The sequence below is a fragment of the Balaenoptera musculus genome, chromosome 2 (assembly GCF_009873245.2).
Source record: "Balaenoptera musculus isolate JJ_BM4_2016_0621 chromosome 2, mBalMus1.pri.v3, whole genome shotgun sequence".
NCBI lineage: Eukaryota > Metazoa > Chordata > Mammalia > Artiodactyla > Balaenopteridae > Balaenoptera > Balaenoptera musculus.
In genome coordinates this window covers 170639155-170663742 of record NC_045786.1, presented here as the reverse complement: position 1 = coordinate 170663742, position 24588 = coordinate 170639155, and the positions used below count along the sequence as shown (strand labels likewise).

The 24588-nt window shown below is 48.8% G+C and overlaps 1 protein-coding gene across 3 annotated transcripts in view; it reads right to left on the bottom strand.

Moving 5' to 3' along the window:
- Positions 1-24588, bottom strand: part of LOC118889537 (cholesterol 24-hydroxylase) — a 33191-nt gene extending 8603 nt beyond the window's left edge. Inside the window, exons 1-9 of one of the 3 annotated variants that reach the window (XM_036841294.1) lie at positions 24380-24588; positions 17743-17823; positions 17067-17148; positions 10658-10731; positions 10101-10187; positions 4688-4826; positions 3869-3979; positions 2136-2286; positions 1896-1958 (exon numbers count right to left, since the gene is read on the bottom strand). In XM_036841294.1, coding sequence (XP_036697189.1) covers positions 1896-1958; positions 2136-2286; positions 3869-3979; positions 4688-4826; positions 10101-10187; positions 10658-10731; positions 17067-17148; positions 17743-17823; positions 24380-24501 — 910 coding nt within the window. In that variant the 5' untranslated portion in view covers positions 24502-24588. The remainder of the gene's footprint in view (positions 1-1895; positions 1959-2135; positions 2287-3868; positions 3980-4687; positions 4827-10100; positions 10188-10657; positions 10732-17066; positions 17149-17742; positions 17824-24379) is intronic. The other 2 variants (XM_036841296.1, XM_036841295.1) reach the window with 2 other exon arrangements.

The following is a 24588-nucleotide window of genomic DNA, read 5'->3' as shown; positions in this document are numbered from 1 at the left end:
TGCCGCCTATGTTGTCAAAGAAATGGTCTTCGCCCCATGCATCCGTGTCTCACACCCTAAAAACCCCTTGCTCCAACCATCCTTATGCCTTGCCTGGCCTGGAGGGATATTCGTCCCCATTTTGCAGAAGAGCAAGCTGAGGCTGAGAGGAATGTGTCCCTCTTAGGTCACACAGCAGGAGGAACAGAGCTAGGACCCAAGTCAAGCAAAGCTTTCAAGCCCAAAGCCCATGAAGCTGCGGGCACCAGCCCCTGAGGTCTGGAGAGGGTGCATCTCCTGTCACGGGGACCGACTTCCCAGGTGGAGAGGGCGGATTCTGGGTTCTGGCAGGATCTGGTCAAGTTGATAGCATCAACCCCACCCCCGCCCCAGTTGGCCAGGGAGGGAACCGAGTTGCACCACTTTCCTCTAAAGGGGTAGGGGGCTTAACAGGTGGCAACCACTGCCAGCCAGAGGGCCCCAGAGGCTGCTCGAATGCAAGCGAAGGGCCTACACCTTCCAGGAAGTAGGTGCTGGGAAGGAGGTCCAGCTGCTCCCAGGGCTGGAATGTGGGCAAGTCACGGCCAGGGGACCCCACAGGGGAGGCCGGGGAGGGGAATCAGAAGTGGCCGGAAGTCCCAGCCTGGCCCTGGCTCTGCATTGCCAGCAGTGACTCGGTTTCCTCAAAGGACAACGGGAGGAGAGACACAGCTGTCCTCTGCCTGGCCCCTTGCGGTAGGGGCACAGGGCTCGTGGTGGGCTGTGAGGAGGACATGAGGGGAGTTATTAAACCCCCACTGGAAGGCTGGACAGACATCCCCATTTTACAGATGAGCAAACTGAGGCCCAGGCTACAGAGCCGGCCTATGGAAGAACCACATCCAGGACTCGGGCCCCTGGCTCACAGCATGAAGACCAGCCAGCCTTCACTCAGAAAGCACTTTATCATGCGCGGAGGACGGTGCCCTGAAGTCCTGCTCCGGTCCCACTGCTCCAGGTCTCCCGGGCTATCTGTGAATGTGACCCCCACCTGGAGGGCCCTCTTCCACGCCGTCCACGTGGCAGACCCCCTCCCCCTTTGTGACCCTCTCGCAGGGGAGACAGGCTTCCTCCTCTGAAAATCCACTGCCCAGCAAGGCAATTCTGTCTGTCTGTCCACCTCCACCATCAGACTATGAAGTATCCCTCATCTCGTTCATCTCTGTCTTCCCTGTGCCTGGTCTTCGTTCATTTCATCCGATCTTTATGGGTACCTACGGCACTGGGCCCTGGGAATACACAGGTGAGCAAAACAACATAACCCCTGGCTCACCGAGCATGCAATCTGCTGGGGGAGACAGACCTTATCGAATTACACCAGTAAACATACGACTTAACACTGTGAGATGTGTGGGCAGAGAGGAGCTCTGGGCGCCATGGAGAGCTTCTAACTGGGGCCTGATGAGTCTGGGCAATCCCTGAGGGCTTCCGCGAGGAAGAGACACCTAAGGGATTGCTGAAGGGTGAGGAGAAGTCTTCCAGGTGAAGGACAACGCTCAAGAAATATTTGAGGAGCAAATGAATAAAGTTGCTCAGCACATCTTCTGGTGCTAGTCTACGGAAGGCCTCTGCATAAATTTTGAGTGAGGCAGAGCCTTGAATTCAAGTGGCCAACCTCTCCTGAGCCCAAAAAGGCAGCTTCACAAATCCTCACAATCGCCAGCTCCAGAACCAGGTGGGACGCCACCAAGAGAGCCTCCTGGGCCTCGCCAAGCTAAGAGAGAGGGCATCTGCTCCCCTCACCCCAGCCCCCCAGTTCCACAGCAGAACTCTGCTCAGACTGTCTAAGAAGATCTCTGAGCCAGGGTTTAAGCCATCCACGGTCCCCTTCACTCCTGCAAAGCTCTGAACCTTTGGTGACTCCTGAAGCTACAAACCAGCAATGAAGAAGGTGACGAAGTTGTCCAGCAGAATCTCGTCGTCCTGGGCCCCCTCTTCAGCTGAAAGACAAGGCGAGTCTCAGAGCCCCACGAGTAGATGCCGCCTGGGACACTAAGAATCCTGGTCTCCTCCCCACTCCCCGCTCCCCTAGAGCCAGAGAGAACCAGCTGGAGTCAACTGATGGGGGGCACCCCCGCTGCCTGGCCCTCCCAAGGCCCTCGAGGGAGCCCTGGCACCTTTGAGAATCTGTGTGAGGATGTCAGCAGGCACGTCCTCCCCCCTCTGCAGGGCCTCCCGGCGGCGCTGGACCCAGTCCTTGCCAACCTGACGCAGGAAACGCACGCTCTCCCGGACCTCGCGAAGCTGCTTCCACTTCCCCGGCATAAACTGAATGAGAGTTCCAGCTCAGCGTGGCGGACTGAACACACACTTTCCCTCTCCCCTGTCCCCCCAACTCCAAAATGACGTCAGAAATCCACAGCGGCACCGGCAAGCTGGGAGGGTGGAAGAATGTGAGAACATTCTAGAAAAGATCAAGTAGCCAGGAGACTTTATCAGAATGGTGGGCTATGGGGAATTCTCTGGCAGTCCAGTGGTTAGGGCACTTTCACTGCCGGGGCCCCGGGTTCAATCCCTGGTCTGGCAACTAAGATGCCGCAAGCCACGTGGCCTAAGCCCAAGCACTGGCTTCCCCTTCCTGCCCCAAATCCCTAGAAATGATGGGAAAGATGCCTTAAAACAAACACAGAGCACTGGAAAATAAGAAGGGATTCCTGAAGGACGGAGGCAATTAGGATCACATCGAAGGAAGAAACTTCAGCCAGAGGGAAGTAGAGTGAAATTAACTGCTGAAAAGGTGGGGTGGCATCAGGGGACTCTAAGCTCAGAGTCTGAAGTCCCAGGGAACAGAAGGGGGCCCTGAGCATCTGTCTGGGAATCAACTCAAGTACTGTAGCCGAGCAGGACTCTATGGGGTCTTCCCAGAACAGACCCCCCCACCCCCATGTCCTCCACCTGCCTCTTGTCTATAGAAAAACCTTAGCCTCCTAGGCCTTCCCCAAGTTCCAAAGAGTGAATTTAATCAGAGAAGGGGTAAAATGCAGAAAGAAAGGAAAGCAGTCCAGCAAGACAAAATAATAGTTTAACTATTAAACAAAGTCAAGGATCTTTAGTTCCTCCTCAAGGGCTACAGATAATATTCTGAGCCATGTCCTTTGAGCTGTTTTCCAGATACTGAAGCCCCCACCAGGTGGGAGAAGTTAACTGTATGCTGCGCACCAGCACGTAGACCCCAGGCTGGTTGGAACCAGAAGGTTGATGATGTTGACTCCCGATTACCTCACCACCAATTAATCAGAAGATTGTCCACAAACTAATCACATACCCACACCCTCCCCCCCACATACACACCCCCATCTTTAAAAACCTTTCCCTGAAAGCCTTCAGGGAGTTTGGGCCTTTTAAGCACTAGCTGCCTGGACTCCTTCCTTGGGGCCCTGCAATAAATGTTGCACTTTCCCTCACCACAACCCAGTATCAATATATTGGCTTTACTGCACGTGGGCAAGCAGACCCAAGTTCGGTTTGGTAACAGTGCCACCTTTCCCCCTTCTTCTTCCTTCATGCCTGGAACAAGGAGGCGATAGCTGGATCTGCAGCAGCCATCTTATAACAATGAGGTGATGTGCTAGAGACAGTGGAACAGAAAGACAGAAAAATCCAGGAACATCTGACATTGTGGGGTCATCATTGCCATCCTGCTTCAGGATCATTTCACATGAGAGAAAGATTTACTCCTAATTTACTTAAACCACTTTGATTCTCAGCCTCTACTTTAGGGGATGTATGTAAATCTTAACTAATTTGGAAGTCACTTCAGACATATCAGAACTCAAAACCCATTCTGAAAACAATCACAGGAGGAAGTTCTCCAGCAAATGAGGACAAGACAAGCTACGATGGCAGGTACCTTTGCCAGAGTGTTTCGGGATGCACTGATGCCCTCCAGGATCAGTTTCACTTTCCGGGACAGAGGCTTCTGGGCACCCAGCAGCATGCTGGTCTCCATCCCAAAAGCTGCCTGGGGGAGAGAGAAGGTCAAGGTCATGCGTGGGTGATGGGAGGATTGAAGAGCCAGGGCAGAGCCTGGGCTAAGGGCTGTGTGCATCATATCATCGACTCCTTACAACAACCCATGATAATCCCGAACCTGCGGGATGTGGTAGGATTAAGTGGCACATAGTAGCCACTCAACAAACCTTGGCTTCCTTCCTTGACAAGATGCATTTCCCCTGAAATGCAGCCTTCCTTGTGTGTCTATTTCACACCCAGCTTCCCAGTGAATTGTTCAATGGTGACGACTCTTCACTCACTGTGCCTGAACTCCATCCTTAACCTGGGTTGGGGGTTATCTGGGCCACTGCTGAGACAGCCAGGGTGAAAAGTCAAGCAGTACCCCATGGGGGGTGCTGAGGGGGAGGGAGGCTTGGGCTGGGAGTCAGGCAGACCTGAGATCCAGTCCTAGTCCTGCCACTGACCAGCCAAAGGCCTGTCTCCGCATCTCTCTGTGTCCATTTCTAGAGAATGAGATAGGTAGCTCCAACCTCACACTGCTGTTTTAAAAGTTCGAGCAGATAAAACAGATGACCCTCCCAGCCCAGAGAAGGGGCGGCTTATATGTGGAGATGCGGGGGGAGGGGAGGGAAGCAAGCAGGGGAAGAGGGAGGGAGATAAGTGCCCTCTGCCCGTGTGGCCCGCCCCACGCCCCACTCCGCCATCCTCCCATCACCTTGGCCAGGATGTCCATGGTGGTGCAGGTCAGCATATCCTGCATGGACACCGGAGTCTGCCCATCCGCCTTGGCTTCCAGAATCTCCACCAGCTGCTCCGCTTTCTCATTGAATGTTTCCATCAAGCTAACCAAGGAGCTGAGGAAACAGCACAGACATCAGCGGCCACTGGGACCAGCCCAGAGCTGCAGACATCCTGTGCCCCCCTTTCTGAAGGGAGACCAGTGTGCAGAGTGGAGGTGGGGGCCCCTCCCAGCCTTTCTGGTCTCCCCTTAAGACCCAGCTCACAGGTTGGGGCTGCAGTAATCAAACTAAGCCTTGGATTTCACCAGCCCCCTCCACTCAGGATGGCCACTGTCCCTTTACCTTTGTTTTAATGGTTTCACGGGTCCTCTGTTTGCCACTTGGCCCTTCAACTCTGACCCCAAGGAGACATGGCAATGTAGAAACTCCAGAAGACAGTGGGGAGGAAGGGAAGAAAGGCCTCTGGGGCTTCTTAGAGTCCATGAAGTTTCCCCTCCAACCTCTTGGTCGCACTGCCCACTCTCCTTACCTGCCCTGCCTGGGGCCACCATCTGCAGCCTTTTGTTATCCCATTTCACTCTCTGTCCTTGAGCAATCATAGTGCCCAACCCTACACAGAAATGAGTCCTCTGACCCAGAGCTCCCAACCCACAGCGCCCCTGCCCCGGGACAGCTACCTGGCTTGTCTGCCTGGCATACAGCTTAGAAAGAGGTATGGAAGGATGTGCTCCAAACTCACAAAAACGGTATCCCTGAGGGAGTGGAAAGGGGGGAAATTGTCCCTTTGTACATTACATATTTCTGAATTTTTACAAAGAGAAAGTGCTGCTTTTGAAATTAAAAGTCATTTTTAATGTTAGCAATCTGGGTAAAGGGTATAAGGGTGTTTTTTTCTCCTATTCTTATTCTTGAAACTTATCTAGAAATTTGAAATTATTTCCAAATAAGAGGTTTTAAAAAACAGTAAAAAGAGAAAATTGGGGAAGAGAAAAAAAAAAGAATCACTTTTTTAATTAGGAAAGACTATCCACGCTTCATTGCCGATCAACCAGCCCTGTCTGTCTCCCAGCTCTAGCACAGGCCCCGGCATCTGTCTGGTCACTGCTGCTCCCACCCCATGCTGGCTGCATGTCTTGTTCTCTGTGGCCCAGGCATATAATGAAAGCACCACTCGAATCTGGTCCCTTGCTCACCTAAAATGCTTTGAAGCACCCTGTTGTGAGGGAGGGGGAATCCTCACCTGGGCCCAGGAGGCTGTCTGCTCTTGTTCGTTCCCGCCTGCAGCGTTGCCTTCCTGTTACAATGACCTGTTATCTTCTCCAAAGCCCAGTGCTCCTTCCCTTCTCAGGGCCTTTGCACGTGTTGTCCCCTCTGCCTGAGCTGTCTCCCCTCCCACCCTCCATCCCTATGCCTCATAACACCTTAACATCTGCCCTCTCTCCAGGTGGACACCCAAATGCCACATCCTCAGGGAAATGTCTCTTAAGCCTAAGTAGTCCCAATATATACTCCCATAGTACCCTTGACTTTTTTTTCATAACACTTACATGGTTTGCAAGTATATATTTATTTGCAAGATTCTTTGTAGTTGTCTTTTTTTTAAAAAAAATCACATTCAAATTGACTATTTGGATCCCATGCACTGGTTACCACACCAGTACTGAATCCCTTGCAGCTACTGCAGATACAAAATATCGGACTGGAATGTTAGCGGTACAGTAAAATCCCAACCCCTTGTCTTTTTTTTTTTTGCATTTTTTAAACGTCTTTATTGGAGTACAATTGCTTTACAGTGTTGTGTTAGTTTCTGCTGCATAACAAAGTGAATCAGCTATACATATACATATATCCCCATATCTCCTCCCTCTTGTGTCTCCCTCCCACCCTCCCTATCCCACCCCTCTAGGTGGTCACAAAGCACTGAGCTGATCTCCCCGTGTGATGCGGCTGCTTCCCACTAGCTGTCTATTTTACATTTCCTTGTCTTTTATGGAATGATTGGGACCAAGGTTTTTCAGTAAAATTAATATCTAGAAAAGTAGAAACTGGCAGTTCATTCTCACGATTTTATTAAGAGTATATAATGATATTCTCTGTGGATAATGGCTGGAGATGAAACTCACCAGTGGTTCCTATTTTTTTCCTCAGTAGTGGATTCAGATTAACCAAGGGTCACTGACACTTTCATAAACACAGGAATCTCCCAAAGCTTCTTTCATACACCTTTGTGAATTTTGCATTTCCAGTAAAATAGTCATCTCTTAGCTGGCTACCTTACTGTGAAACTAAAAAATAAAAATATGTGGTGATGGTTGCACAACAATGTGAATGTACTTAATACCACTGAACTGTACACCTAAAAATGGGCAAAATGGTACATTTTATGTTATGTGTATCTTACCACAATTTAAAATTTTTTAAATAAAAATGTGAAAGTGCTTAATAAAATGTAAAGTGCAGTTCAAACGTGAGGTTCAGTGTGATGGAGAGGGTCAACCAAAACAGTGCTGTTGGTATTTATATCATGAGCACTGTGCGCGGCCATCTGGCTAGAATCTATGTCCTCCGATAACCTCAAAGCTTCCTGAGGGCGGGACCACGTCACCTTGGTTGGCCTTCATAACCCTGGCACTTGGCACAAGTATTCATTAAATAAATGCCTCCTTCTAGTCTATTCCTTTTATCATTCCTGGCAACTTTCCAGTAAGACCAAGACCATTCCATACATTCATTCTATGGACATTCCTGGAGGGCTTGTGAAGTGCCTGGTGCCGTGCTGGGTGCAGGGGTCCAGGAACAGGGTGCATCTTCTGCCTTCACGGACCCGAGGTCTAGTGAGGGAGGCAGACTGAATGAGAATCATTGCAGTGGACGTGACAGGAGCCATCATGGAGACATGAACTCAGTCTTGGAAGGTCAGGAAACACTTCCCCAAAGCAGTGACATCTTAGCTGGGTATCAAAGGAGTCAGAGGAATTCCCTGGGGTAGCACAGAAGGCAGAAGGAATGGCAGCAACACAGGCAGAGATGACAGAAGGAGCCCAGCGTTTCCAGAAAGGTGGAGGTGAGAGGGTCCAAATGTTGGAGGGGTCTCAGGGGCAGACTAAGGGGGAGTGAGGTCTGACCTTCATCTTTCAGATCACAGGGAGCCACTGAAGGCTTCAGGACAGAGGAGAGATGTGGTCAGATCTGAGTTTCAGCAAGATCTCTCCAGGGCCGTGAGGTGGATGCATTGGAGGAGGGAGACAGGAGGCGGGGAGGCCAGGGAGGCGGCTGTGATGAAAGTCTAGGTGAAAATGTTTATATGGTTGTCCACAGATTACATACAAAACAGTAACTTCACAGTGGAGAAGTCTGGAGGCTCCCTTAACCAAGGGAGCAGTTAACATCTCCAACAATGAGACGGATCAATACATGCTTCCAGATAACAATGCCCTAAGGAGGATACAACATTACTCCCAGGCCATTCCCGCCAAAAAAGGCACAACCTGAGTGTAATTGAACAGAAATAGCAACAAACAAAACTGAAGGATGTTCTATGAAATTGGCCTGTAATCTTAAGGTCAAGAAATTTAAGGAAAGACTAAAAACTGTTCTAGAATGAAGGAGGCTAAAGAGGTACGGTAACTGGGACTTCCCTGGTAGCGCAGTGGTTAAGAATCCGCCTGCCAATGCAGGGGACGTGGGTTCGAGCCCTAGTCTGGGAAGATCCCACATGTCATGGAGCAACTAAGCCTGTGGGCCACAACTACTGAGCCTGCGCTCTAGAGCCCACAGGCCACAACTACTGAGCCCGCGTGCCACAACTACTGAAGCCCATGTGCTTAGAGCCCATGCTCTGCAGAAAGAGAAGCCACCACAATGAGAAGCCCGTGCACCGCAGCGAAAATTAGCCCCTGCTCGCCACAACTAGAGAAAGCCTGCGCGCAGCAACGAAGACCCAATGCAGCCAAAATTAAATGAATTAATTTAATTAAATTACTTAAAATTTTAAAAAATAAAATAAAATAAAGAGATACGGTAACTAAACGTGACACATGGACCTGGACTGGATCCTAGACAAGAAAAAAAAGAGCTGTCATTACACAAGTGACAAAATTTGAATATGGATTATGGATTAGATAACAGTATTGGATGAATGTTAAATGTCCTCATTTTGATAACTGAACTGCAGTCATGTAAAAGAATGTCCATGTTCGTAGGAAATACACACAGAAGCATTTAAGGGAAGAGATTACAATGTCTCAAACTTACTCTCAAATAATTTAAAAAACATGCACTATACAAAAATGTATATACATACACACACAGAGAGAAAATTATAAATATATTTGTATATACACATAAAGAAGAAATGACAAAACATATGGTGATTTAAACGATAAACAATAAGTGGATCTGGGTAAAAGATATACAGAAGTCCCTTAGACTATTCTGACAGTTTTTCTGTAAATTTGAAATTATATCAAAATAAAAGATTATCTTCCTCAAAATGTTAAACATAGAATTACCATATTACCAGCAATCCCATTACTATATACCCAAGGGAAATATATCCACCCAAAAATGTTCATAGCAGCATTATTCGCAATAGCCAAAAAGTAAATACAACTTAAATGTCCATCAACTGATGAATGGATAAATAAAATGTGGTATGTTCATACAACGGAATCTTATTTGGTAATAAAAAGGAAAGAAGTTCTGATACATGCTATAATGTGGATGAGCCTTGAAAATACTATGCTAAGTGAAATAAACCAGGCATAAAAGAAATGTTGTATGATTCCATTTATAAGAAACGTATAGAATATGAAAATCCATAGAGACAGAAATTAAATTAGTGGTTGTCAGAAGCTGCAGGCATTGACAGGAAATAAGGAGTGACTGATTAGGGGGGTGATGAAAATGTTTTAAAATCAACCGTAGTGATGTTTGTACACGTTTGTGAATATACTGAAAACCATTGCATTGTATCTGTAAATGGGTGAATTGTATTGTATTTGAATTATATCTCATGAAAACAGCTATTTTAAAAATAAAATGTCACCAAAAAATGAAAACTATAATAAATGAAAAAGCCCAAGGAGTGATGAGGTCTGAGCCAAGGGAGTTGCTGGGGGACAGGGACCCCACACCTCCAGGCACTGTGGTCATTCAGCTCCTGACGTTCACAAACTACCAGGGGGCCTCTCAGACTCCCACCCCGCTGGCTGTCTTGCTCTCTCTTTGACCAGTAATGTCGTGTCCTTCCTCTCTCCCTTCAGCCTGGGTGAAGGTGAAGCCCCTTCCAGTGAAGACTGGCCCTTGCCAAGCCCACCCAGGCTGGCAGCCCAGCACCGCCCCTGAGCAACCAGCCATGACCCCAGGCCTGTCTGCGGCCACACTCACCTCCGGCTGAAGGCCAGGTCCATGACCCTCCGCTGTTTGTGCCAGCGTTCATAGTCACATTCGGACACCAAGCCTTGGCCAAACAGCCTGTGGAAGAGACAAACGCTTGATGTGAGAAACGGGGTGAAGGAATGAGAACTGACTGCCTGACGGGGTCGGGTCACCTTTTGGGGTGATGAAAATGTTCTGGAACCAGACAATGGTGATGGTTGCACCACATGGTGAATGTAACAATGCCACTGAATTGTAATTCCAATGCGGTTAAAACGGTGAATTTTATGTGATGTGAATTTTACCTTAATACATACATACATAAGGGTGATTGTGGGCCCCAACCTCAGTGACCCCTGCATTCCCACCTGCCATCTGGAGGGGAAAGGACGAGAAGGAAGGTGCTGGTGACAAGAGCGGTGACCACCACGGATGGCCCCTGTTGTGCGCTTGGCAGCCAGGGTATTGGGACTTAATGCTACATCCAACACTCTGGACCCTGTGGACCCTCCACTTGCAGCCAGAGGCTCTCCTGGCCTCGCCCCAGACCCCTCCTCGCGTCTTACCTCTCACCAAACACAGTCTGGATCGCGTGGTACATCTTGGAGTCCTTGTTGTACTTGGTTGACATCAGGAACTTCTAAACATCCCCAAAAAAACAACATGAGCTTGTGCACCCACGAGAGGCTGCAGAGGAGTAAGCAGTTTTCTTGTCTCTTAGGAAACACACCTCCAAATAATCACCCTGAGCTGAGTGCCAGCTACGGTGTGAATGCTCATATGAGTGATCTCACCTACTCCCTCCGGAAGTCCTGTCTTTCAGGGATGAGGAAAGTGGGGCACAGAGGGGTGAAGTGATTTTTTCCTGTGGTCACACAGCTGGGGACTGATGCAGGGTGGCTTCCTCACTCCAATGCCCACACTCAGGAGCTCACACCACGCCACCTTCCAAAGTGGCGAAAACAAGAAAAGGCCTGGGCTGCTCTGAAACCAGAGTGGGGAAGGGGAGAAGCCTGGTGGGAGGGCTTCTAGGACACAGGAGAGACACTCAGCACAGATTCAGTGTTGTTAGTGCCAACCCAGCCGTGGAAGTCAAGGAAGGCTTCCTGGAGGAAGGGTCCACTTCCTCACCAAGAGTGGGAGGGTAGCAACAGTAACATTAGCTAGCAGCTTTTGAGGCAGCACAGCCCAGGGGTTGACAGCTCAGGCTGTGGGTTCCACTGGCTTAAATCTGAATCTGGCTCAAATATTTCACTCCACCACTTGCCAACTCTATGACCCTGGGTGAGTTATTCACCTCCTCTGCCCCTGTTTCCTTATTTTACAAGATGGGATTCGGGAGAGTACCTGCCTGGTAGGGTTGCTGTGAAGAGAAGATTGTTTCTACGTGAAAAGTGCAGAGAATGGCACCTGGCACACAGCAGGTGCTCCATGAATGCCAAATGCACACCAGCATCCTAGAGCTCATTTAATGCCCAATCAACCCTAAGACGTGGGTGGTATTTTTATGCTCATCGTACATCTAGGTGAAAAACGGAAGTTTAAAACTGGCCCAGGGTCACCACATCGTAAACGGTGGACATAGGATTTGAATCCAGGCAATTTGCTGTGGGGGCGGGGGGAGAGAAGGCTGTGATCCAGGCAGGAGAACCCCGGTCACATGACGCAGTCAGTCAGAGGAGTGGAGGTGTGGAGGCGGGGGAGGGGCAGCAGCAGGGGGGCTGGAGGGGCTGCCGGGCCAGACCCCAGAAGCCTGCCCTGTGAGATGCTTGGCTTTACCCTGTGGGCACTGGGATGCAGTAAGGTGACATCTCTGCTATCCATTAATCCCAGGGGCTGCTGGTGACTGTGGACTTAGCTCCTGGGAATCTAAGCCAAATTTTCAGCTCAAAGGAAACCCCAGAAATGTTGACTTCAGGTCACAAGCCACATCCCAGGGACCCCACCCCTACCCAAAAACTGCCATTTGTAAACCAAGTTCTGTCACTATCCTACTCCTGCTGGTTTCCTCTTCTGCAAAAAGACCTTGGCAGTAAAGGTCCACCTCCCAGGCCCTACTCAAATACCTCTGAGTAGTCCAAGGTCTGTGCCAGCCCTTCCTGAACTGAGGAGCCCCCCTGAGGCAGAACAGCCTCAGCACAGTCTCTGACCAGAGTCCCCACAGCCTGCTGTCCCTGGAACTACAGATCCTTTGTTTGGCCCAGTGAGCTGGGCTCTGGGACATGAGGGATGCACAGGGAACCCCCAGCACCTTGCTGCCTTCTCCTGTTGCCCATTCTGACAGTGCACTTCTGCCCATGGAGGAGTAACTGCTAGGCACTTTCCCTCCGGCCATAAACAGCCAGAAAAATAAGCAAAAAGTATGCAATGTCTGCTTTTGGACACTGGACAATGGGCAGTGAACCATGACAGAAGGAAAAGGGGGGAAAAAAAAAAAGACAAGAGCCCTACAATATAGGATCACTCCAGCTTTCTGCCCAGAGGCAATTTTAGGACAAAGGTACTTAAAGAATAAACTCAAATACAGCCCAGCAGGCTTTCCAAATTGATAAGACAGAAGTCAGAGTCCAGGCAAGCCAGAAAAGCCTAGAATTTGTAGGGCAGAGGACTCAAGAGGAAGGAGCTATGCATAGAAGGAGGTCCTGTGCAGAAATCTGCACAGGGATCCCCTGTATCTTTGTATAACTACCAATCTGGGCATGTGTAGAGTGAAACTCCACAAGACCAGGTAAAAAACTGCTGGGAAAAGGAGAGTTACTGGGTAACTATAGGCTAAACAATTCTCAGAGCTCAAACAAGCTAAGAAATTTTCAAGTTCCCATTGGCCACAGTTAAACGTCAGACACAAGGCCTTTATTAGAGTCCTCAGAAGGGTCACTCCTTAGTAGTGGGGCTAAATTAGCTCTAGAGTAAAAGCCTACACTTGATCAACCCTCAAAAGCCTTAAAGCAACCTGGAGAGGATCAAAGTGATCTGCCAGAATGAAGTCCAGCACTCTTTAAAGGAATAAAACAAAACTGAGCATTCAGCAATGTAACAGTCACAATGTCCATTGTGCAACATAAAATCACTAGGCATGCCAAAGAGCAGGAAAATCTGACCTATAACCAAGCCTAGAAATAATGGAGATGACGGAATTCACAGACAAGAACTTTAACACATTTATTACAATTTTACAAATATGTTCAAGGAACCCACATATCCAAGAAGTTCAAAGAATCCTACATAGAATTAACACAAAGAAAAGCACACCAAGGTGGATCATAATCAAATTTCTGAGACCAGTGATAAAGAGAAAATCTTAAAGGTAAACAGAGATGAAGTGATATAATATTATTTGAAGATAGATTGATATAAGTTAAAGATTATCCTATGAATCCTAGGACAACCACAAAGAGAGAGAAAGAGGCTAATAAGACAATAGTGGATATAAAATGGAATACTAAAACATAATCTAAAAGGCGGGAAAGGAGGAAAAGGGAACAAAAAACAGGTGGATCAAATAGAAAACAAATAACAGCATGGTATATTTAAACTTAACCATATCAATAATTACATTAAATGTAAATGACCTAAGCACTCCAATTAAAAGGCAGAGATTTTCAGATTGAGTGAAACAGCAAAACTCCACTATATGCTATCTATAAGAAACCCACTTGAAATACAAAATTCCAGATAGGTTAAAAGTAAAAGGATAGGGCTTCCCTAGTGGTGCAGTGGTTAAGAGTCCACCTGCCAATTCAGGGGATGCGGGTTCAAGTCCTGGTCCGGGAGGATCCCACATGCCACGGAGCAACTAAGCAACTAAGTAGTTGTGTGCCACAACTACTGAGCCTGCGCTCTAGAGCCCACGAGCCACAACTACTGAGCCTGCATGCCACAACTACTGAAGCCCGCATGTCTAGAGCCTGTGCTCCACAACAAGAGAAGCCACTGCAATGAGAAGCACACGCACCTCAGTGAAGAGTAGCCCACACTCGCCACAACTAGAGAAAACCCACATGCAGCAACAAAGATCCAGCACAGCCAAAAATAAATAAATGAAATAAATTTTTAAAAATAAATAATAACAATAATAAAAGTAAAAGGATAGAGGGAATTCCCTGGCAGTCCAGTGGTTAGGCCTCTGCGCTTCCACTGCAGGGGGCATGGGTTCGATTCCTGGTCGGGGAACTAACATCCTGCATGCCACATGGCACGGCCAAAAAGAAAGGAAAAGGATAGAAAAAAATATGCCATGAAACACTAAACATAAGACAGCTGGAGTGGCTATATTAATACCAAACAAAATATACTTCAGGAAGTGGAATACTGCCAAGGAAAAAGGGGAAATTTCTAAAGATAAAGGGATGAATTCATCACAAAGATATAACTTTGCTTAATGTGTACACACCTGGTAACTAAACTTCAAAGTACATGAATCAAAATTGATAGAACTGAGAGTAAAAATAGACAATTCCATGATGGGGTTAGAGAGTTTAACACTCCTCTCTCAGTAGAGAGTAATTTACTTTCTGCATGCTAGAACATATAGAAAGTAAATTAGTAATGATTTAGAAGATTCAAACAACACTATCAACCAACTTCACCTAATTGACATTTCTAAAACACTCCAACAATTACAGAACATATTTTTTTTTAAGTGCTCACAAATGTTCACAAATATAGACCATATACTAGGCCATACAACAAGCTTCAATTAATTTTAAAGTATTGAAATCATGAAGAACATTTTCTCTGACCTTACAGAATTAAATTAGAAATCAATAAAAGAAAAATATCTGGAAAATCTTATAATACTTAGAAATTGAATAACACACATTTAAATAATCCATGGTTCAAAGAAGTAATCACAAGGGAATTAAGAAATTATTTTAAACTGAATGAAAATAAAAGCACAACATGTTGAAATGTGTGGTATATTTGTGCTAAAGTAGGGCTTACAGGGAAATGTAAAGCTTTAAATGCCTATATTAGAAAGGAAACAAAATCTAAAATCAATTATCTAAGCTACCACCTTAAAAAATTAGAACAAGAACAAACTGAAAGCGAGTAGAGGAAGGAAATAAAAAAGAGCAGAAATCAATAAAATAGGAAACAAACAATGGAGAAAACCAATAAAACCAAAGGTGGGTCTTTGAAAAGATGAATATGATTGAAAAACCTCTTGCCAGCTTGTTCAATAAGATAAAAGAAAACCCAAATTACTATTCTCAGGAATGAAAGAGGGGACATTTCCAGAGATCCAGTAGACATGATAAAGATAATAAATAAATATTGTGGACAACTTTATATCAGTAATTTCAACAATTTAGGAGAAATTCCTTGAAAGATACAAAACTCAAGAAAAAATAGAAAATCTTAATAGCCATATATCAACTTTAAAAATTGATTGCATAATTTAAAGAAAACAAAAACACTTCCCTCAAAGAAAATGCCAAGCCCAGATGGCTTCACTGGTAAATTCTATCAAACATTAAAGGAAAAAATAACACTACTCCTATACAAACTCTTTCAGAAAACAGAGGAGAGGGAACATTTCCCAACTCATCTTATGAGGCCTATTAAGCTGATCCTAAAGCCAGGGATCAAGAGAAGAAAAAATATAGAAACAAAAATTCTTAACAAAAGATGAGCAAATTGTATCCGTGTATCCAGGAACAAACTGTATCATGACCAGGAAGTGCTGATTTAACACTTAAATGCTAAGCAATATAATTCATCATATTAATATATATCTTTCAAGTTCTTATCTCATTGAGCATCATGAAGGTCTTGTGTATGGTTTTTGGTAGCATGCTTTAAAAAGTCTTAAGGCATGTGTCTGTATTCACAATGAAACTTCTTAAAAATAAAATGACTTTTAACATCCTGTTAGAGACACCATGGTCATTCAACTTGTCTTGTGATCTAGACCCCAAGTTGTATTTTATCCCTCTTAGTGTCACCACAGCCACTGTCTAAGCAGACCATCACCCCCACACATCAGCTCAGTACCCACCGTGAGAATAACAGCACCATCATTTATTGAGCACTTGCTGTGTGCCATGCATGGGCTAGATGGTTCACACACATTATTTCAGTTCCATTCTTTTTTTAATTTTATTTTATTGGGGTATAGTTGTTTTACAATGTTGTATTAGTTTCTACTGTACAGCGAAGTGGAGTTCCCTGTGCTACACAGCAGGTTCTCATTAGTTATCTATTTTATACATGTTAGTGTATCTATATGTCAATCCCAATCTCCCAGTTCATCAGTTCCATTCTTATAACCACCTGTAAGAAAAGCATCATCCCTGTTTTACAGACGAAGAAATTATGGTTCAGAGTGAAACAGTAATTTGTCCAAGGTTCCACAGCCAGTTGGTGGCAGAGCCCAGATTTAAGCCCAGTTCTGCCAACTGGCTATTCTTAGTACTTATATGGCAGACACCATCCTGCACATATTATAGGCCAACTGATGCTGCCTGTCTCTGTTTCCTCACCTCTCAAATGGGGACTAATTAGAGTCCCTACCCCTCTGTGGATTCAATGGGTTAATAATTGTGAAGTACATAGAAAAGTGCATGTTGAAGCATCTTTTGACCCTTTATTTGTTAAATAAATGGATCAATATTTAGTTCCCATCATAGTCTTAAAAGAAAGGGGTTATAATCCCGCCTTGCAGATGAAGGAACTTCTAAGAGAGGTGAACCAACCAGACACATGTGCACCAGCTGGGCAAAACTCCCAACGCAGAAGATTCTAACAATAACCCACTGCCCACATCAAACAGCCCTGCTTTTAGGAGCCCCCCCCCCACTGCCAAAAAGTGGGTGGTTAGAGGGAAAGATGCTGCTCCCGTCAGGATCCTTGGGAAACCAGCCCAAATGCGTGTGACTCTGGAACGTTTCTCCCACAGTCCCTGGGGTAGAGTTTCATGCACCCATCCCAGGGGAGGGGAGGGCTCCCCTTGGAAACCACTCTGTTTCCTACCTTGACCGACTCGGGGCTCGTGACGATGACCGAGGTTTTGTGGAAGACGTTGACCCGCACGACAGGTCCGTACTTCTTAGCCCTGGAAACCAAAGTGATGCGAAGGAGGCTGTCAACTACCAGAGATGTGAATATCATCAGATCAGCCCAGGTTCAGCTGGAGAAACAGGGCGTCCCATCCCTGGGGGTGGGGACGGGGTGAGGGGGCGGGTCTCAGCAGGGGTCTGGGGCCAAGGTTCTGCCTTGCTGCTGACTCACTGCTGAGTCACATCCCCCACTGCCCTCAGTTTCCAAATCCATGAAATAGGGTTGCTAGCCTCCTCTTCTGCTCCAAAAGGTTGTGCTGGGAATCAAGCAATATCACATCTCTGAAAAGTGTAAAGCACCACCCTAAACAATGACTGTTACCTAGTCACACCCCCACCCAGTTTACAGATGAAGAAACTGAGGCTCAGAGAGCTTCTGATGCCTGGTCTAAGGCCACGCAGTTGGCAAAAGGCAGAGCTTGCCTTCTGAACCACCGTTGCGTGCCTCAGAGGAGGAACTGCTGGGGGTGAGAGTGACCTGGGCTGGGGAGGTGGGTGTGTGCTGGACTGGGGGTTAGGGGATTGGGGGAAGCTGGCTCGTGAGGGGCAGAGACTGGAGTAGGGGCAACAAATGACAAGTTAGGACCCACCAATCCAAAAACATATCTTGGAGCACGCGGCCACAAACCTCATCCTTTTTCCAAAAGTAGGGGAGGTGTCCTAGAAGGAAACTAGAAGAAATGGGAAACATTAAGATGACCGGAAGTCACCATCAAAGAGTGCTCCCTTCCCCACAGGACCTTGTGAAGTTGGCATTATCAGGCCCACTTCACAGATGGGAGGACTGAGGCACGGAGAGGTACAGTCCTGGCTCAGGGTCACCAGGCAAGATGCAAATCCGGGTCTGACTGGCTCCGGAAGTTTTCTTAGAAAGATGGAGAGGGATAAAACCATCTCCCTGGTGCAGAGATTGGGGGCTGGCATGAGGAATAACCTGAGACATTCATGGAACACTTACTAAATGCTGGGCACCATGCTAAGCTTGACCCCATCTGAACTCCCCACACCTCCTGAAGTAGGTCTATTATTAACGTAGTTAATAGGTAGGGCAACCAAGGCTGGGAAGGGAAGTCACCTGGCCCCAGGTGCGTGGATGGTACCAGGGTGCCCCACAGTCCTTCTCACCAGGACATAGTTTGGTCATGTTAACTCAGCAGTGCGATTACCAGATTGTAAACAATCCTGTGTGGTGTCACCTTAGGCACATTCCAAGGTACTGGTGACTTCCTGTCTCCTGTTTAACTTTATTCCCATCAAGCTCACTTACTACAGCTTCCAGAATGGGCGACAACAAAACTGCAGTTGGGGTTTTCTGGGTCATGGCACTCACATTCTCCTGGGAGGAGACAGAGTGAATATATAAATAAGTAAATAGGGAGTCAGACAGTGATGGGAGAAAAATCAGACTTGGGGGAGGTAAGGAGAGCTGGGGAAGGGGGTAGGAGGATTATTGTAAATAGGCAGGTCAGGGAACATCCCTTTAAGAAGGTGACATGTGAGTTGCAAGAAGTGAGGAACTTGGCCACGTAGGTATCTGGAGGATGAACATTCCAGGCAAAGGGAATCGTAGGTGCAAAGGTCCTGAGGTAGGAGAGTGCTTGGTAAGTTCAAGGAACAGCAGGGAGGCGGTGTGGCTGGAGCAGAGTGCTTGAGGGGAACCTGGTACACGAAGAGGTCACCAAGATGGGGGGAAGATCGTGTACGGCCTTGTGGGCTGTTATCCAAACTTTTGCTTTGAGCTTGGTGAAGTGGGGGCTACTGGAGGGTTTTGAGCAGAACAGAGATGGGGTCTGAATTGGGTTTTAAATGAATTGTCCTTGCTGCTGCAGAGCTGAGAGTAAACAGGGCAGGTGGGGGGCAGGGGTAGAAGCAGGGGCACCAGTGAGGGGGCTGTGAGTGGAGATGAGAAGTCAGACTCTGAACGTACATGAAGGTGGGTGGTGCCAAGGGGACCTGCTGATGGACTGGATGTGGGGTGTGAGACAGGGGTCAGGGATGACCCTGGGGCTTTTGGCCTGGACCGCTGGAAGGTTGGACGGAGCTGCCACTCACTAAGGTGAGGAGGACTGAGAGGGGCCCTGGTGGGGGCAGCAGACACTGTTGCACCCACCCCCTACCCTCGTCCTTGCAGGTGGAGAGGCTTCCAAATGCCAGAACCCGAGTCTCTGCCCTGTGCTCTCTTGGCTCTGCCTGCAGGGGGAGTAGCTTGGAAATTCCAGCTCAACACCCCCCAGAGCAGCCCTCCATCAGTGACCCCCTCTCCCTCCACCTCATGGTGGGGTGGGGGGAGCTTGTGTTCCACCGGGTCCCAGAGTTCCCCAGGGGGTTGCATCTCAGTTGCCCCCAGAGGTAATTTGCTTTATTGACCTTCTGACCTTCTCTCTCCATCCAATCCCCAACTCCCACCAGGATCACCCCTCCCAAACTACTTACACTTCAATTCTTGTCTCAGGATCGGCTGCTGGGAACCAACCTGAGACAAGTGGATGAAACTGGGAGCCAGCCTTGGAGCTGTTAGGTGTGCGCTGCCCATCTAACACGGAAGGGAAGCAGGCAGGTAGGCACCTGAGGCTGCAGTTCAGGGAAGAGCTCCCAGCTAGAGATGTCAATGCGAGACTCCTCAGCAGAGAAGTGGTGTTGACAGACTGGGTTAGACCACAAGGGGTGGGTGTAGACAGGGAAGAGGCCCCAAGAGTGAGCCACTGTTGGGGGTACAGGCAGTAAAGGGACAACCAGCCAGGAAGACTGAGCAGGAGATGCAGGGGAGAGAGAGGGGGAAACCTGAGAAGAAAGGCTTCAAGGAGGAGGTAGGCATCCGCCCTGCCCCGAGCAGCGGAGGGGCTGGGCAAGATGGGGACCAAGTGCTGACCATGCGTCTAGCTCCACGGAGGTCACTGGGGCCTTGATCAAGCCCTGTTGGGTGGAGAGGTGGGGGCCAGAGCCTGACGGGCGGTGGATTCAAGAGAGAAGGGGAGGGAGGAACAGGGGCCAGAGACAGGCAGGCTTCGGATGGGGGTGTTGCTGTGGGCGTGCAAAGCTGGGATAGTGGGGCGGCAGCTAGAGCGAATGAGGGGGAAGAGGTTTGTTTTACAGCCTATTACATAAAAATAGGAATGATGCAGAAGAGAAGGAAAAGTGATGACGGAGGAGAGGGGGCATTGCTGGAGTCTCGGAGCAGTTGGGGGGGGGGGCGGGCATCCTTGGCCAGGAGCACCGAGGTCCCAGGGGGCAGGGCACGTGGCTCAGGGCAGGCAAGGGGGCTGATGTGGCGGCAGAGCCCTGGAAGGAAGTTGTCTCAGGCTGTTCATTTGCTCAGGGAAGTAGGAGGCGAGAATAAAGGCTGAGCATGCGCTGGCTGGCACGGGAGGTGAGGGACTGAGGGGAGAGCGGGCGAGCGGGGCCCGTGCTAGGAAGCTCGGCGGGGCGCCGGGCAGCCACGCCCACTCGAGGTGAGTGGATTTGAACTTACACCGCCCCGTCTGCGGCAAGATGGACCGTGGACATCACACATGACTGGCTGTATTTCCAGAATAATCTAGTACCCATGGTCACTCCCCGAAGCTGCAGGTGTGGAGAGAATATTCTCAGTTTTGGGTCACCTGAGTGAGAACAGAGTCTGGACCCTTCTCACCTTCACAGGCCTGAGAGTCTCCACCCTAAGCACCGGAGTCCAGAGCCACCTGGGGAGGCAGGTGAGTGACACCTCAAGAAGGTCAAGGGCATGGAGTGGCGTGGGGTCCTCACTGCCAGGCAAGAAAGGAGCCTACGACCCGTTCCTTCCTGTTCCTGCAGGGGGCGCTGGGGGAGGCGAAGGCAGGGCCCGAAGACCAGGGGTTAGAAACCATTAGATGTGGGATGATGGAAGGAGGGGATGGTAGACTCCTGGGATGGGGAGGGGCGGACCGAAGCCCACCTGGTGTGCCCCTGGTGGTAGACAGGATATGGCAGAGCAGCCCAGGGAGAGAGGAGAGGGCAAAAATCCCCCTCCCCTGCCTGGTCCCCAGCACGCATAGTTTCCTATAACCCTGCGACTGGCACAGTGGGAACCCGAGGTTTCCTGTGGGCAGAGAAAGTCTGGGACAGCACTGGAGCAGAAGTCATCTGGAGAGCCCACACAGAGGGATGGTGGGAGCCCACGAGATGGCTGAGAGGTGGGCCACCCACTAGGAGTGAGGGTGAAGGTGAGGGGCCATGAGAGTGCCTCGCGCCAGAGGGATGGGGTGGTTGAGGGCTCAGCTGGGCACCCCAAGTCCACTGGATGCGCCGCCCAGCAGAGCCAGCCGTGGGTCTCCACCATCACCGAGAACCACCCAGCAACTGCCAAACAGCCCCCAGGCCTGGCAACTCGGCAAGCAGGAGAGGGTGGAGAGAACCAACACGGCCCAGGAGTTTTGCAAAACTTATTACAAAAGAAACAAAAACTGAGAGAGAGACTTTTCATTGTCAAGTTTACATTCATCCCACACTACCAGGAGAGTGGGGGGCGATGAGGAAGCTCAGAGCAGTGACAGAGAAATACAGAAGCTACAAGTGTTTGTGTGGGATCTGAACATGGCGCCTGAGTTTCCAGCTGTTACACGGATCGTTGCAGTAGGATGTTGTTTGTAATAAGCACACAGAAGCAGGGCACTCAGGGAGGGCATCTTGCTGGTGACTCTTGCAGAATAAAGAGGATGAAGAGTGGGGTTGTGAGAGCACAGCATCTGCCTCTTGCAGGGCAGAGGGTTCCTTGCCTGCAAGCTGGCAAAGCCCTAAAGCACACTACTGGAGACTCAATACGCATAGATTTCTTGTCAACCATGGTGTTGCCAGTCATGGTTTGGGGATCCAGGCTTTGAATGCCAAAGCATCTGATTTATGCTAAAAAGAGGTTCCAGAACTTTCATTTAGTGCAGTTTTATATTTGACCACCAACCAATTTTTAATCCAAAATCTTTTTGTATATGCATTGTTCAGTTGACCTCCTTAGAATAAAGATCCCGACCCCAATTATATTCAGCCTCCCCCCACTCCTCCACCCAGCCACCCTCCCACCTGTAGGTCACATGTAGATTTTGTGGTGTAAGACTTGAGGGAGAATTCAGGCATAAAAAGGAAAGATATATGGACACATGCTACTACATGGATGACCCTTGGAAACATTCTGCTAAGTGAAAGAAGCCAGACACAAAAGGTCACATATTGTATGAGTCCATTTATATGAAATGTCCAAAACAGGCAAACCTATACACACAGAAGGCAGATTAGTGGTTGTCAGGGGCTATGGGAGTTCCGGGGGCAATGAGGAGTGACAGCTAATGGTTATGGGGTTTCTTTTTGCAGTGATGAAAATGTGCTAGAACTAGCAGTGATGGTTGCATAACTCTGTCACTATGCTAAAAAGCACTGTATTGTACATTTTAAAGGGGTAAATGTTATGGCATACATAATTTTATTTTTTTAAATGCAATTTAAAAAATTGATGTGGGGAGAGTAGCCAAGAGGAGCTTGATTTAAGTTCTCTCTTCTTAAGACACAGAGATTGGCTCAGGTCTGCAGTGTTTGAAGCACTTGGGTTTATGAGAAGGTCAAGTCATGAGGAGGTCTGTCAGAATGAGCACGAAACTCATTCAGTTCCAAGCTCTTGACGGCTGATTTGAAAACCTGAAAGGGTGAGAGTGTACCTAACAGAATTGGCAGGAGACTTCCACCATCCACCTTGGATCAGAGTTTATCCAGGGTCTACTGTGCATGGACCAGGTGCTGCTGAGCTAGATGTCAGGGGCACAGAAGTGAACAAGACAGACACAGGCCTATGGGAGAGACAGACACTTAACAAGAGGTAGCACAAATAGTTACCCAATTACCATTCAGGTGACTTAGAGTTTATAAAATGAACAAAATATATTTGCATGTGGGAGCAGGTAGGGCCTCCCTGAGGAGTTGGCATTTAAGACAAGCCTAGAAGGCTGGGGGAAGAACCATCTAGATGGAGGGGAAGACACAGCTGCGAAGTAAGGGAAAAGGGTGGGAGAGGGCACCTGGGAGGAGAGAGAGCTGGCAGGGAGAACAGTTGCCTCCCTGTGTCCCCAGCTACAGAGATCTTTCCCGAACCCACCAAGCAGGGATTCAGGCTTCAAACGCCAGGGCATCCGGCTTGTGCTGGAGGTGGGTGCCTTCCAGAATGTTGGTGTCCTGAGGTTTTAAAAAGTGTGTCTAATACCCTTGTTTATTCATTCAGTCAACAAATATTTATTGAGCATCTGCAATGTCCCAGGCTCTGGGGATACACAAGTGAACACACAGTATCCCTGCCCTCCCAGGGCTCACATTCTAAAGGGGGAGACAGACAGTCAACAGGTGAACAGACAGTCAACAGGTGAAAAGAAGGTAACTTCAGGGATGATGGCCCCATAAGGAGTTTGGAGCTAGGAGGTGGGCTTTATACAGGGTGGATGGGGAACAGGAAGACCCGGGAGGAGGGATTCAGCCGGGGTGGGTGCATGCAGAAAGAACTGGAGGCAGCAGTGAGCAAGAAAGGGGTTAGAACAGTACAGAGTGGGTTCTGAGAGCTCAGCAGGGGCCTTGCTGGCCCCAGAGTAGATTTAATTTAGAATTAGAGTTAGTTCTAAGTGATGGGAAGCCTTTGGAGCACAGAAATGACGCGTCTGATTTAAGCTTCAGAAAGGTGAGCTTCTGGTGGAGTTGGGGGGAGGTAAGGTGAGTGGGGTGAGGGCCGAGGATGGAATGGAAGTACTAAGGAGAAGACAAAAAGGAGATACCAGGACAGAAATTTTAAAAAAAAGAGGGGGGATGTGACCAAAGTACAGTGTATGACAACCCAGGTTGAGTGACCCCATCCAAGTCCCAAAGTTAAGAGCACCCACTTTAGAACCAGGCTGACCTGGGTTTAAATCTAGGCTTACCAACTGTGTGACCTTGGGCAGGTGACTTTGCCTCTGCGCGCCTCAGTCTCCTCGTCTGAACGATGGGGTAACAATAGCGCCTACCTAACAGGGTTGTCGCTGCCATCACGTTTTCGGGGCCCAGCAGAGCGCGGTGGGCGCCGAGCAGCTGCTGCGGCTGTGAGTAATTTGTTACTAAGAATAGTTAGCGCCCCTCTCCCTGCCGCCGTTTCCAAGCGGCCGCGCGCAATGGCAAGGCTGGACCCGATGCCGGCTTGGACGCGGTCCCCCGGCCCCCCATGCGAGAGCCCCATCCAGGCCCCCGCCCCCACCACCCGCTCACCTGGGCCGCGGCGGCCCGGGGATGTGCTCGTAGCGGCTGCGAGCGCGGTGCACGAAGGTGCAGCAGAGGCCGAAGACGACCAGGACGGCGCTGCCGAGCAGCATCAGCAGCCCGGGGCTCATGGCTCCGGGGCAGGCCAGGCCGGGGTCGGGGCCGGGCACGGAGGGGGCGGGAGGCCGCGAGCCGATCAGCTGTCAGCGCCGCGCGCC